The 15,090-nt window shown below is 52.5% G+C and overlaps 2 protein-coding genes across 2 annotated transcripts; one reads left to right on the forward strand and one right to left on the reverse strand.

Annotated features, from left to right (window-relative positions):
* Nucleotides 1-7: 7 nt before the first annotated feature.
* NEUTE1DRAFT_88950 (uncharacterized protein) lies at nucleotides 8-3,418 on the reverse strand (the record flags this gene model as incomplete). The annotated part of the gene is made up of 2 exons (XM_009856825.1): nucleotides 8-2,417; nucleotides 3,337-3,418. The coding sequence occupies 2 exons, from the start codon at nucleotides 3,416-3,418 to the stop codon at nucleotides 82-84; spliced, it is 2,418 nt and encodes an 805-aa protein (XP_009855127.1).
* Nucleotides 3,419-9,700: 6,282 nt separating this feature from the next.
* Nucleotides 9,701-14,683, forward strand: NEUTE1DRAFT_149255 (uncharacterized protein; the record flags this gene model as incomplete). Its single annotated transcript, XM_009856826.1, has 3 exons — nucleotides 9,701-10,180; nucleotides 10,346-13,521; nucleotides 13,581-14,683. The coding sequence occupies 3 exons, from the start codon at nucleotides 9,701-9,703 to the stop codon at nucleotides 14,611-14,613; spliced, it is 4,689 nt and encodes a 1,562-aa protein (XP_009855128.1).
* Between the last annotated feature and the right edge of the window lie 407 nt (nucleotides 14,684-15,090).

A 15,090-nucleotide genomic window follows, 5' to 3' on the forward strand; every position in this document is an offset into this window, starting at 1 on the left:
CCACAGTCCAACACCAGTAAACACAGTTCCTCATAACGCTCAAACACCAAACATATCCATATATCCCCATGAAAGCCCCATTCAAGCCTCAGTCTTCGCTGCCCCCGCCGTCGTCTTCCCCAAAAACCTCCTCATAAACATCTTCTGCTCCACCCCCTCCCTCTCCCTCTTCTGTTCCCGTTCCCTCTCTTCCTCACTATCCACGTCCTCCCCATACCCACCAACACCACCACCCAAGATCCCCGACCCTCCTCCTCCTGCTGCTCCTCCTCCTCCTCCCGCAGACCGAATCCCAAAGATATTCGTCCTACTCACCGGCTTCGTCCTAACCGCCCACTCCAATTTTCTCTCCAGGTCTTTCAGCTTGACTTTGGCTTCCAACCGAGAGATCTCTGCTGTCGACCCGGATTGGTCGTGGATGTTGGACCAGAGAGTGCGGATGCGGCGGGTGAGGAGGTCGATTTGGCGGTTATGCGATTTGGTTTCGGGGTTTGTTGTGGAGGCGGATGATGATGTCGTGGATTTAGGGAACGGAAGGGGAGAAGGATCATGATGGGCTACAGCATAAGAAGAAGAAAAAGGGGGAGGGGGAGGGGGATTGCCGTCGCCGATGGATATGCGTAATAGGTCGGTTTGGGCCGAGAGAACAAAGTAATCGGCGGACGAGGAAGAACGGGTCGTCTGAAAGTGGGGAGAGATGTCGAAGTAGGAGAGAAGTAAAGGGAAGGAAAAAGTCTGGGAAGGGTCGTGCAGGGAAAATTCTTGGATGGGGGAGGGGATCTTGGATGATGATGATGATGATGATGATGATAGAGAAGGGGGGGAGGGTAAGAGAGAGGTGGAAGCGGAGGCGAAGAGGAAGGCGAGCGCTAGGCGGCGGCGGAGGTTGACTAGTTTCGGGGTTTGGTAGGGCAGGGCACGGAGGGCGTCGGAGAGGAGGGAGGAGTCCGTGGTTAGGGCGTAGAGAGTGCTGCAGCAGGAGAGGCAGAAGGCGTCGAAAGAGGAAGAGGGCACGGCTTCGACGAGGTTGATGAGGGTGTGTCGGAAGGTGGAGTGCAGGTCCGGGTTGCGCCGGATGAGGGCGTCCATGCCAAGGCGGAGGAGGAGGGTCGTGGAGCGGGTGAGGGAGTCAATGGATAGGCCGTGGGCGGTCTGGGATAGGATGCGCAGGACGGTGCGGAGCGGGGTCCAGTCCCGGTCGATGTTGTAGGGACGGCCGGGATCGGGGTTCGTTTGCTCAGTGCCATCTTCTGATGGTGATGGCGTCTCGAGACATCGCTTGGGTGTGCCGATGGTGCGGAATAACTGGGTGATACGGTCAGGTGTGAGGAGTCGGCCTGCTTGCTCGAGACATATCCCTAGAAGTCGGAGGTTGGCTTCTCGTAACCTCCGGGTCTTGACGAAGGGTAGTTCGTCCACGATCCAGACAAAGATCTCGTCGGGTAGGTTCCGAAGTTTGCACTGGAGATGGTACGGAACTCCGCGCTCGAGGAGATCCGTTCTCCCCTTTTGTGCCGCCAGGATTTTCCACACACCGGTGGCTGCGTGCTGGGGAAACTTGTTCCGGAAGCCTATGGACAGATCGTCGACCACGTTGTGCCCACGGTTCTCGTCAAAAAAGTACCATTGTTTACGCTGACTTGTGGCTTCCGTCCTCTTGACGGCCCTCAGCAGCTTCTCCTTCTTGGTCTCCTCCTGACTGTCCTCCGCTTCGGATAACATATCCAGCATGTCGTCATGGAGCGTGGTCCCCTCCTTCTTGACAGCAAGTGGCTCGGCTCGTTTGTTGTCCTCTTCTTCATCCTCGGCCATGAGCGCCTCAACTCGCTTTTCGCTTTCTGCGATCTTCTTGTCTGCCTCGGTATGCTTCAAGATGGCCTTCATGTCGAACTTGTGCTTCTTGTTGAAGTTGATGGGTGAAATCACAAATTTGGCTGAAGCCACCCGCTTTGAAGCCGGCCCTTTCGTCGGGCTTCCGTTTGCTCGAATGGACATGGGTACTTCGGTCTTTGGTTCGGCGAAGAGATCAGGCAGGTCATCGTCCGATGATATGAAGTCGCTGTCGCCGTCTTCTTCTTCGTCGGATGCTCCAATGACGGCATTTCGATCTCGTACCGGCTTTAGAGCAGATCGGGGCTTTGGCGGTGATGATAAGAGTGCCAAGGGCGAATATGGAGGCGGTACAGGAGACCTGATGGGGAGTGATGATTTGAAACCCGTTCCTGGCGTTCCAGGCATCTTGAAGGGCGACATTGCTGCCCTGATGGGCGATCGTGGGATGGAAGATGGTGGAACCTGGGAACTCCCTTGAGAGTCCTGCGAGTCCCGTGGGGCCGGCTTGAAGAAGCTGGTGATTGCAGCGTTCTTGGACATTGTGTCGAATTGATGGTCTGCTCGACGACGTTGACGATACGATGCTGAATTTCAACAAGTCAGAAACAATATGGGCAACGAACGGTCTGCGCTTGCCTCCTAGAACCCCCCTAATCAAGGAACTTGGACAGCTTGGGCGTCAAGCAGACGGAGGTATGATAAACATGTGTAATTGATATTCCTATCTCATCATGCTGTCTACCAGAAAAAGTTGGTTGTTCATTGAGGTCCTCCGGTCGTCGTGTGAAGAGACGCGTTGCTGCAGCTTTACCCGCGTCGCAGCGGCCCGCTTCAATTTACAGTGCATTTGACAGGATCCCCACCAACTGCCCCGCTAAAAATGCCTGGCTGCATGTCCTCGGGTTAGGGCTAAGCGAGGGAAATGCAAACTGCAGTGGTTTTGAGGATGAAAGAGCCAAGTGGAAACATCAAACAATGAACTACCTACCTAGAGGTACCCAAAGACTACCGCTTCGCATCGGTGCGAGCCTTATCTTTCTTTCTTTGTCACGGATAATACTATCCATCCGCCTCCATGACAACCTAACCGACGGGATCATAGTGACTCAGCCCATCATTAATCCGTTACTCAGGAGTACCCAAGAACATGCTTACTCGATCTCACTCAACAGTCGCTCCATGACAGCACATGATTGGCCATTCGTCAACTGTGAGTGATGTCAGCCAGAAAGCCAATGGCTTCGCCAATACACCACACTACACTACTTCAGTTTTGTCTGCCGCCGAGTTGACAACAGCGCATACTCAAACAAGTACGTCGGGTAGGCCGACAAGCGGAATACTTTTCTTTTCTTTTCTTTATTTTGGCAAGTTCAAGACGTCAAACGGCAGGCACGGAAATTTCTTTTTTCTTTTTTTTTTGAGTTTTTGGGCAACACCCCTGCCAGCTTGCATTGACCAGTATGTCGGAGCTTGGGGTATGGTATCGGGCAGAAAACAAACTTACCGTTTCCAGTTGGGAGGGGTGACCCAACCAACTCGCGATTCCGTTCGCTTCTTCAGGTCCATCATTCTTGGATTCCATGCCGTGACGGGAAAGGTAAAAGGGCCTTGTGTGAGATCTGTTACCTAAATTTTGCGAGGGTTGGGAGAAGGACATTCAAGGGTCGCGAGAGGATATCAAGGGTCTGCTCCAACGAACCAAAATCAACCTGTCGGGCGATGATGCCATCCCGAATTCCCTTTCCTTTTATAGCATCTTTTTAAAATAACTCAGGACCTTCGACGTCGCCAATCCGTGGAGCCATGGCCTAGTGTGTGTAGTGTGAAATGTTTTCGTCTCAAAACTTTCGCAGTCAAACACTTCAGGTTTATGTACCTCGGCCATTCATCTGTTTTTTTGTTATCAGGCCGTCACGGCCAAGTATTCACAGCCTCAATTCCTTTTCAAGCGTCGTTCTCGAGATCCGTCCCTTTGCCTGCCTGCGTGTTTTATCTGATCCAAGGAACCGTCCGTCCCATGACACATGGGTGAAATCGGTAACGATTGCTAGTAACCAATATGGTAATTTCAACATTTTCGCTAAAACCACCTCCTTCCATGGCGAACGCTTGGACGTCAGAACAGACTGGACGGACGTTAAGGCTTCGACCGCTTTGCTAGGGTGACCCCAGTCTTGAGGTGGTTAATAAAGGACAAATCCATTTTAAGTGCTATCGATCCATGCGTGCTCTGGAAAGGTCTTATCAGAGTCCTTTTTCTTTCTTTCTTTTGCGCTCTTCGTCTGGTCCCTTCTGCCGGTCCAGCAGTTTGAAGTTTTGCTGCTGCTGCTGCTGCTGCTGCTATACCTTCCTACTCGGTTCGGCTTTGACACCCTCCCGTAGCGTGTGTCCATAGATTCTTTGTCAGCGGCCAAAAGTCTAAAAAGGTTACTACGCTGCGTCGCTGACATCATCCAATCCAATCCGATCGATCCAATACACTAGGTACATTGATACACACCGTGATGCAGTACCTTGGCTTTCGATGAACCTGAACCCAAAAAAGTCCCCTCGATGCAATGTTTGTTGGTCCAATCATCAACGGTTCCAGTTTTCCAAACCAAAGAATTGTCATTAGTTGCTTGCTGTGTGTCTCAATTGTGCTGATGATAATCAAGGGTTAAGCAAAGGGTCCAGCCTGGGTCTCATCCAGTCCATTAATTAATAGGTATCCGTTCATCCCTCGGGGGGGATACCGAGGGCGGCGGCGGCGGCGGCGGCGCACGCACGCACGCACGGTTCGTTACACTACACACAGAGGTGGACAAGTTTCATCGTCTACTTTTGTCTTTTTTTCGTTCTTTCTTTTGCCGGAAAGTTTAAATGTAGGTATAACGAGGTCCGCCCTACGTAGTACGTTCGTCTACCCGGAACTTGGTGTGTGTGTGTGCTCCGATCGGGTATTCATTTGTACAGTTTTTGTGGGTGTCATGTTACTTACTGATACCGGGAAGTATTTCGAGTTGTTCGCCGGTTACCTACTTAAGGTACTTACGGTCTGGTTGTAAAAGTGTAAACGTCATGGCATCTTTCTTATTTCTCTCTGTAAGCGTCATCATGAGGACTCATGATGATTCATCATCACCAGCTTACACAAGTCCGATTTTTAAAGGTGTGTGGTAGCTGTATGAGTCGGGGTGGCCACGCATCGATCATGGGGTTATTGTTCTTGGCTTCGTTGTATGTAGTTCGCACACAGTGTTCGTCTCTTTTCGGTTAGTAAGAGATGCTGGCAGAATGCCAAGCGGAGGAACAAGTGAAGATTCCAAAACCGCCAGACTGTTGTGTGCTTTTGTGTATATATTCACTGTACTGTATACTACACTTGTGTTACGAAAAGAGGCCTAGAAGGCGCCCGACAAATCAAGACCCGAGAATGGTTGGAACCTTGGTAGCGAATCTTGCGCTGGTTTTAGGTGATGACTGATATATGAACGGATGAACAAAATCACTGAAACGCGGTACACAGGTAAAATTGGCGTGTTACACCAACACAAGTACAGTAGATTACATAGTAATGTCCTCTGTTGATGCAAGTAAGTCCGGCACTATGGGGGACAGCTCGAATCCTCAGCTTTGGGGGGGGTTTTGATACCAAGGGGCGCCTCACGTACGCAGTACCTACAACTGCGAGAAGTGGAAATGTTTACATCTGATGGATGGGTCAGTCTGTTGAATATGCGTTTGCAAAAGGTCGGCTTGCTTGAAAAGATTGATAGGGACATGATAGTAGCACAACCATACCTGGAACCAAACCCACACCCTTTCGGACATCAGACATCAGACTTAATCAGGATTATGAGAGGAGACTATTTGCTGGAAAGGGTCATGATTGATTCAGGAGGCGGTCGACGTTGAGTGTCACGGGATAGCTTCCCAATATGCCTTGTGCCCTGCCCTGCCCTGCCTTGCGTTTGCCCTGCTGGGTAGGTAGTAATGTATACAGCGGTAACGGCGTACGCCTTGGCGCGGCACTGGGCTGGCAGCGAGCTCAAGGGGTTGAGCCGCAAATCGTTCGGTTGTTCAGGGCAGAGAGACACAAGAGGTCGGCTCTCAAACTGGCAAGCGGCTTTGCTCCAGTAGAGCAAAAGAACAAGAACCTGAAGGGCTTCACTTGCAAGGCTCTTGGAAAGGGTTAGGACGGGAAGTCGTTGTTTGAACTCCATCCTTATCTTTCTCAAAGAAGATCCATCGAGGCTGTGAAATAGGGGTTGCCCGCCCGCCTGCCCGCCGGTCGGTGCTCAATCGGTCATCGGTCAAATCCTGTTTGCTTCCCTTCCTTGTCAGGGCCGCCTGGGCTAGGGCCTCGTCAACGACGGGGATAGAGACGCGCAGACGCGCTGTCGGCGGTGTGATCATGAATGCACTCTAGTCATTCACTTTTTTGGTAAAATGAAATCGTTGTAAAATGGTGGTTAAGACTGGCTGGCTGTATTGGGAACTGGGGCACCTGGTCTGGTGGCGCTGCAAGTCATGATAGCGAGGCGGCGGATGGGCTTGTAGCATTCATTGGATCACTCACAAGGAAGACATTAGATTAAGATTCCAACGTTCAGTCCCAGTGTGAGCTGAAGACGGGTTTTCCAGAATACCAGTTGGCCCCCCAGGGCTGCCGAGATACATACTGTAGCCCCTATTTTTCTTCCTTGGGTTTGGTTGGGTAGGGTCGCTCGATGAGAGGAGTCTTCCCCACGATGGAGTAGATCTCTTTAGTCCGCCTTTCATCAAAATTGCGAGGATCTCAACAAGCGCGCGGGCACGCGCCTCGGTCTTTTCTTGCTGTTCTTGTGTGAAGTACATACAGAGTACGTACTCACGAATCTGGAAGTTGTTTCGCAATGCACGCATATTTTCCAAGCCTTCCACTTCAAGAAGGCCGAGTACTTGAACTGTGAGCCAAGCCCCGTCAGGCTAACCAGCTGCTGTAACACTTTCATTTTGCGGATCATGAGAACTTATACCTGATCGGGCAGGCGACTCCATACTATTCGTCGCCGTCCAGTTGGGGGTTTGCAGAAAGAGGAAAGGTTCCGAAGCTGGACAACGGGGGACTTTTTATGCAACGCGGGCTTCGGGACCCGGGTTTTGAGTAAAACCCGAGAGATATATGATGCGTTGCCTGTCCTCTGCATAACGCTTCCCTGATCTTCACGATGTTACCTAGAGGTGTGTATATGTAGTGGAGGTTTGGTATGTGTATATAGGTAATAACCGTACGTACCGAGAGCGGAGAGAGATAGCGAGACCTCTCCAACAGCAGCGAACCTCAAACTTGCTGCCCACCTATAGAAAGGTAAAACTGTAAGATGGATAAAATGAAGAGGTGCATTGGGTGGCATCGCAAGGCGGGGAGGGCTTATTACTTGAGTGGCCCATGGGCTGATGGACAGATGGCCATGGCCCGGAGAGGCAATTGTTCGGAATCCTATGGCTCTTCATCCCCACTTTGCTCTCCTGCGATCTCTGCAAGAACCAGCAGGATCGACGACGGCTTCCGTGTTTTTTTTTCTTTGCCCGCACGTGCGTTGGTATCGATTTGGTGCTTTCTTACACACAGGCTTACCAGGGAGGGAAGGGCGTCAGGGCGTCAAGCCTCTCTCGGAGCTGACAGCGAGGGGCCGAGCATCCCGAATGCCACTGTGGTCATTTTGAAGTGTCGAGGTTGAGGCATGGTAATGTTTCACGTGTAACCATTCCATTGTGTACACAGAGAGGCAGAGGAATCAAGAAATGAGTTGGAGGTGGCCGGTCGAGGCATGTGCCGGGCATCGATTCCATAGCCACCACCGCCCACCGTACAAAACCAAAGGTCTCAGGTCGGACTATTTGGCGCACGACGGGGTTCACAACGGGGTTGGCCGTGGTGGTAACAGGCGGGAGTGGAGGAACAACGAAGGAAGGAAGGCCGGGTGCCCCCACCTTGTCGTGCCGCGACGCCGTAAATGATGAGCTTGAGAGAGGAGTCTCTTGGTTGCACTTTGGCGGTGGGCAACGAGAGTGGACATTGTGTGAAGAAGGAAGGAGGAGGGCCGGCGTCCCTGGTTGGCTGGCAATGGGTTCAATTTCGATGATTACCAATTCCAGGGTTCGAGGTTGTACCAGATGGTTTCGTCAAAAACACTGTCAAGGAATTCCAGTAGAGGTATGTATTTGTCGGCCTTTACAGTTGTCCGTCCGTCCATCGGCTCGTCCATCGGGCCGTTCACATGGATTGGATCTTTGCATCATTGTGGTGTATTCCAGATCCCTTGGCATAGGTAGGTCTTGAAGCTGAAAGGTACAGGGAAAGGTGTCTCGCCGCGTTGGAGAAAGGAACCAAAGTCAGAAAGTGGAAAAAGGTTCCCTTGCCAAGAGACGGCGGGATCAAATTGTGTGTGCAGAATGAATGGGTTTTCAGCCTTTACACTATGGTTTCATCATGTCGTGAATGTTATTATTTTTTTTTACCTTTTTGTTCCATGCCGTGATCGCATCGGACTAAAATGCAGCATAATTGGCTGATGGCCCTCGAGTTCCATCTTCTCCTGCAGCAACACTGCACTGATCACCGCCTGGATGGAGACAAGCAAGCAGCAGAACATTTCCAGTCTTTGCCCGGCCGGTTTTTGCAAGCACGGGACTCCATATTTGTAAGCCCACTTGTAGGCGGTACCTACATTGGGCCGTAGAGGTAAATTTCCAGCCGGGACTCCCCTTGGTGACTGGTCTGAACGTGTATTTGACTCGTACCAGTGGTTACACTTGTAACAAGTCCGGTTCGTTGCTGGGTCCAGGGCTCTTCTTGCCATGTCCATCTTTCCATTTTCTTGGCTTTGAGGTTTGCTGGCCCCAGAAAAGTCAACCCCGGCTTTCCCGGGCCCTAGAAGGAGCCCAGGCAGCGCAGTCCAATCCCGTCTTGCCCGCCCGCCCGCCCGTCCAGTCTCTGTGCTCAGACAGACCTGAGTGCCTGGCCCTCCATGCTGCCCTGACCACGGCACCTCACTCACCTAGTGCCCGCCTTAGGTTGCCCGTTTCTTGAGGCCACTCGCTGTTCGCTAGGTCGGCTGCTATGCTGCGTACCTACTGTTACTGCTGTTGCCTCACTCCCGTCAGCACTGTGATTCTGATCCATTCTCCCCTCCCGTCGCTTGTTGCAGACACTTCTCGCCCGCCCTCACAATTGATTGAACCCTTTCTTTCAGTTTCACACATGCACCGCATCCCATCTCGCCGAGTGCTGTGACGGGCTGCCATCTAGGAAGTGGAATCCAATAACCTAAACCACCGCCCTTCTTCTCCAACCGTCCAAGGGCGCCGAAACTACATTTCGCTCTCTTTCCATTTTCTCCCCCCCTCCCCCCCTTCGAGGACGTGCCAGCCGCGCCTGAACTCCCGTCTCAGATCGCTCCTGGTTTACGACTCCGACGCTCTTTTCGTGATCTTCCGTCCGAATCGACTAGTCGCATAGATTTCATGCCTATCGCCCATTCAACGACCTGACGCTATATCCGAAAAAAAAGAACCACTACATCCGAAACTCCATCCGCAATTCTCTTCAGTTCCCAAGTTTTGCTTCCCCGGGACCCGCCTATACCGGAAACCGAACGTCACTTTGCATCCGAGTTCCATCACCTACCTACCCGCCTACCTTGAATAGTATCGAACTAGGTCACTTTGCCGTGCTGCCACCGGGCCATCAATCGCATTGCCAACCTTCGGATTGGCCCTTTTCGCAAACTCCAGTCTACTCCAATTTGCAGTGGCGACCTAAGCAGCAACATAGGCCACCTCGGCCATCCTGGCGCACAGCTCGGGCTGATCGGGCTCTGCCCGCGATTCCCTCATCATGACTCCCAGACCAGCAGACGAAGACGAAGGGGGCGCTGAACCGACACCAATAACTTCAACGCAACGATCACGATGGGCCACACGCAAACTCACCGTCAAGAGCAGTGGGCTAAAGCGCCTCTCATTGAAGAATAGGAACAACAATGGAAACGCGTTGGGCATTGAGAAGAAGAGGGCCTCGGGGCACTCGGGGAAATCCGACTCGACGGCAGGGCAATCCGACACGCCGCCGCCCACCGCCGGTGGTGACGCAGGAAAGGATGATGCGGACGGACAACACTCAGAACCCAGGACCATCTTCTGTGGCCTGCCATTAGCCGATGAGTTCAAGGATGACGAAGGCCATCCAACGCAGCAGTATCCGCGAAACAAGATCCGAACAGCAAAATATACGCCGCTGTCCTTCGTCCCCAAGAACTTGTGGTTTCAATTCCACAACATCGCCAATATCTTTTTCCTTTTCGTTGTTATTTTAGTTGTGAGTAGCCGTCTCCTCCACCGCTGTGCTGCACCGCTGCATCCGCTCTCCCTTGGGAGCCCCTTGCCCCCTGTCGATTACGCCCACCCCTGTTCAGGACCCAGAGCTAGCGATGCCTTCTGAGCCTCTAGTGTTGTTGATGCTGATGCGTAACCGTCTTTCTAGATTTTCCCCATATTTGGTGGCGTTAACCCCGGACTTAACGCCGTCCCTCTAATTGTTATTATTTGCGTCACGGCTATCAAGGATGCCGTCGAAGACTACCGAAGAACCGTCTTGGATAATGTTCTTAACAATGCGCCCGTCCACAAATTGCACGGCATTCCGAATGTCAACGTCGAGGCGGACAATGTATCTCTATGGCGCAGGTTCAAAAAGGCAAACTCACGCTTCTTTGGTGCTCTGTGGCACAAGACCGAAGGACTATGGAAAAAGGAGGACGACAACCCGATTCTAAAGAACCACACGGCCTCGCACGATGAACCGGACCCGCGTATGTCAATGGAGTCGAGAACCTCGCGTGCTAGACGGTCCCTGAATGTCGTACGAGACGAAGTTGAGATGACGCCAGTTCCCTCGCCACTTCCGCATCAGCCGAATGAAATGGACTTCCCCGGAGAAGGATCGAGTCGCCAGATGGACAACAAATACGCTCTGCAAGAAATCAAGGGAGACTTGGTCAACCGCAACCTTCCCATTTCTGGCAAGGCCAGATTCGCCAAGGACGCCTGGAAGGGTTTGGTTGTGGGAGATTTTGTTCGTATCTACAACGATGACGAAATTCCGGCGGATATCATTATTCTGGCAACTTCAGACCCGGATGGCGCCTGTTACGTTGAGACCAAGAACTTGGACGGTGAAACCAACCTAAAGGTTCGCTCTGCTCTCCGGTGCGGCCGTGGCATGAAGCATGCCCGTGATTGTGAACGTGCGCAGTTCATCATCGAAAGCGAGCCTCCTCAGCCCAACCTCTACAAGTACAACGGTGCGGTCAGGTGGCTCCAGGAACTTCCCAACGACGAGGATGGCGACCCAATCCCAATGTCGGAGCCCATTAGCATCGATAACATGCTTCTTCGTGGCTGCAATCTCAGGAACACCGAATGGGCTCTTGGCGTCGTCGTCTTCACCGGCCACGATACCAAGATCATGATGAACGCAGGAGTTACTCCCAGCAAGCGGGCTCGGATTGCCCGTGAGCTCAACATTAACGTCGTCTACAACTTTACCATTCTTCTGATCATGTGTCTTATCGCGGCTATCGCAAACGGTGTCGCTTGGGCAAAGACCGACGCTTCTTCTTACTGGTTCGAATGGGGCTCTATCGGCGGAACTTCGGGTCTTACGGGATTTATCACCTTTTGGGCTGCGGTTATTGTCTTCCAGAACTTGGTGCCGATCTCGCTTTACATTTCGCTCGAAATCGTTCGGACGTTGCAGGCTTATTTCATCTATAGCGACATCAACATGTACTACGAGCCGATCGATGCGCCTTGCATCCCCAAGTCCTGGAATATTTCGGATGACGTTGGTCAGATTGAGTACATTTTCTCCGACAAGACTGGTACCCTGACGCAGAATGTGATGGAGTTCAAGAAGGCCACGATCAACGGACAGCCGTACGGAGAAGCCTTTACCGAAGCGCAGATTGGTATGAGCAAGCGAAGCGGCGGCGGCGACATCGATTCCGAGATCGCCAGGATCAAGGACGAGATTGAACAAGCCAAGGCACGCACTCTCCATGGACTCCGTGAGATTCACAACAACCCCTATCTCCACGATGAAGACCTTACATTCGTTGCTCCCGACTTCGTTGAGGATCTGGCTGGTAAGAACGGTCCCGAGCAGCAAAAGGCCAACGAGCACTTCATGTTGGCCCTTGCTCTCTGCCATACTGTCGTTGCGGAGAAGCAGCCTGGTGATTCTCCCAAAATGATCTTCAAGGCGCAATCTCCGGACGAGGCCGCTCTGGTTGCTACCGCTCGTGACATGGGCTTCACCGTCCTCGGTATGTCTGATGGAGGCGTCAATGTCAACGTCATGGGCAAGGACATGCACTACCCCGTTCTCAACATTATCGAATTCAACTCCAGCAGAAAGAGAATGAGCGCGATCGTCAGAATGCCTGACGGCAAGATCAAGCTCTTTTGCAAGGGTGCCGACAGTATCATTTACGCCCGTTTGAAGCGTGGCGAGCAAAAGGAGCTGCGCAGGGAAACCGCTGAACACCTCGAAATGTTCGCCGTCGAAGGTCTTCGTACTCTCTGCATTGCGGAGAAGGAGCTGACAGAGCAGGAATACTACGAATGGAAGAAGGAGCACGACGTTGCTGCTACTGCTCTGGAGAACCGCGAGGAGAAGCTCGAGGAAGTTGCCGACAAAATCGAACAAGATCTCACTTTGCTCGGCGGTACTGCCATTGAGGATCGTCTCCAGGATGGCGTGCCCGATGCCATTGAGCTCCTCGGCAATGCCGGTATCAAGCTCTGGGTTCTTACCGGTGACAAGGTCGAGACGGCTATCAACATCGGTTTCTCTTGCAATCTCCTCAACAACGACATGGATCTTGTTCGCTTACAGGTTAGCGAGGATGAGGCTGGTGTCCAGCAGGAAGCTGAGTACCTTCGCCTTGCCGAAGAAGAACTCGACAGGGGTTTGGCCAAGTTTGGCATGACCGGCAGCGACGAGGAGCTCAAGCAGGCCAAGAAGGACCACGAAGCACCCGCGCCTACTCACGGTCTTGTCGTTGATGGATTTACCCTTCGGTGGGTTCTCAGTGACACGCTCAAGCAGAAGTTCCTGTTGCTGTGCAAGCAGTGCAAGTCCGTGCTCTGCTGCCGTGTCAGTCCCGCTCAGAAGGCTGCTGTCGTCTCCATGGTCAAGAACGGCTTGGACGTCATGACCCTCTCTATCGGTGATGGTGCCAACGATGTTGCCATGATTCAGGAGGCGGATGTCGGTGTCGGTATTGCTGGTGAGGAAGGTCGCCAGGCTGTCATGTCTTCTGATTACGCCATCGGCCAGTTCAGATTCCTGACACGCTTGGTGCTCGTCCATGGTCGCTGGTCCTACCGTCGCTTGGCAGAGACGATTAGTAACTTCTTCTACAAGAACATGGTGTGGACATGGGCCATCTTCTGGTTCCAGATCTTTTGCGACTTCGACATCTCATACATTTTCGACTATACCTACATTCTCATGTTCAACCTGTTCTTCACTTCCATTCCTGTCATCCTCATGGGTGTCTTGGATCAGGATGTGAGCGACACTGTGTCCCTGGCCGTTCCTCAACTTTACCGCCGCGGTATTGAACGGCTTGAGTGGACACAGACCAAGTTCTGGTAAGTAATGTTCGCACCTATGATAATCTGGTTGAAGGTGTCCGCTAACAAATTCCCAGGGCTTACATGGCTGATGGTATCTATCAATCTGTCATGAGCTTCTTCATCCCGTTCATCTTCTGTATCCTCACCCCTGCCGCCTCTGGAAATGGTCTCGATGTCCAGGAAAGGACAAGACTGGGTTGCTACATTGCCCATCCTGCCGTGTTGACCATCAACATGTACATCCTCATGAACACTTATCGGTGGGATTGGGTGATGCTCCTGGTTGTCTTCCTTAGTGACATCTTCATCTTCTTCTGGACCGGCATCTACACGGCCACCAGCTACTCGGGCCAATTCTACCAGGCCGCTCCCCAGGTCTACGCCGAGTTCACCTTCTGGATGGCCTTCATCATCACGCCGACCATCTGCCTGCTGCCCCGCCTTGTCACCAAGTGCATCCAGAAGCAAATGTTCCCCTACGACGTCGACATCATCCGCGAGCGCATCTCCACTGGCGAATACAAGGCCGTTGAAGTGCCCGTCGTCGCTCCTGTCGAGGACGAAGCCCTCAAGGGTACCTCGTCTGGCTCCTCGGAATCGTCCAGCAGCCGCGCCAAGTCCAAGTCGTCCAAGCACTCCAAGCACACGCACTACGCCAGTGTCGACGAGGATCGCCGGCCTATCTATCCGCCATCCGTCAACACGCACCACACGCGCGCTCAGAACGGCAGTGACGGGACCAACTACACGCGGCACTCGCTTGACACCAACCAGATCGAGGACGAACCGCCAATGGGCGGTGGACGCCCGTCCATTGACCGCGCCAGGCCATCGTACGATCGCTTGCGTCGGTCGATGGATCGCGAGCGCATCAGGCAGAGTCTGGAGCAGTCTAATGACTTTACGTCAGCTGCCAGGCTTAGTCGGATTGAGTCGACACACTCGGCGCAGAATCTGCCTACGCCGGGGGCGCAAAGGAGGTTTAATCTGACGACAGTGCGTAAGAGGGGCTTGTCGGTATTTAGCAAGCAGAGTGAGGATGAGGTTCCACATCCTGGGGTAGAGGATGAAGACAAGAGGGATGAAAGGCGGGATAGTCAACAATGACGTTTAGAGGGAGGAATAAGTGAGTTATAGGTGAAGAGATAGAGTACAAAGGAACGAAGTGCATGCATGGCCACGAAGTTGAGACAAACAGATGGGACGAAGTTCGAAGCGAAGGGAACGGGAGGAATAGGGAAGGGAAGGGAAGGGAAGGACATGATTTCATGGCCCGCACACATGACTTTTTGGCTGGATAGTGGTGGTGTTGTTGTTGTTGTTGTTGTAGCTGCATGCTGTGTGCGAAGGACCACACGGCCTTGGGGAGGGATGGTGGGGGTTTTCATCTATTTTCGTCTTGTTTTTCTCGGGGTTTTGAAGGCTGCTGTTACTGCTACGTTCTTATACCTGCTGCTGCGATAGTATGTACTGCTGCTTTTTTGGTCCTCTTTCTTTGCGGCCGTCGAATCAACAAATCTACACTACTTGTTGTTTGGTTTTTTTTGGCTATGGCTGCTTTGTTTCTTGTCACATATCATCACC

Source organism: Neurospora tetrasperma (genome assembly GCF_000213175.1).
Source record: "Neurospora tetrasperma FGSC 2508 unplaced genomic scaffold NEUTE1scaffold_81, whole genome shotgun sequence".
NCBI classification, from domain to species: domain Eukaryota; kingdom Fungi; phylum Ascomycota; class Sordariomycetes; order Sordariales; family Sordariaceae; genus Neurospora; species Neurospora tetrasperma.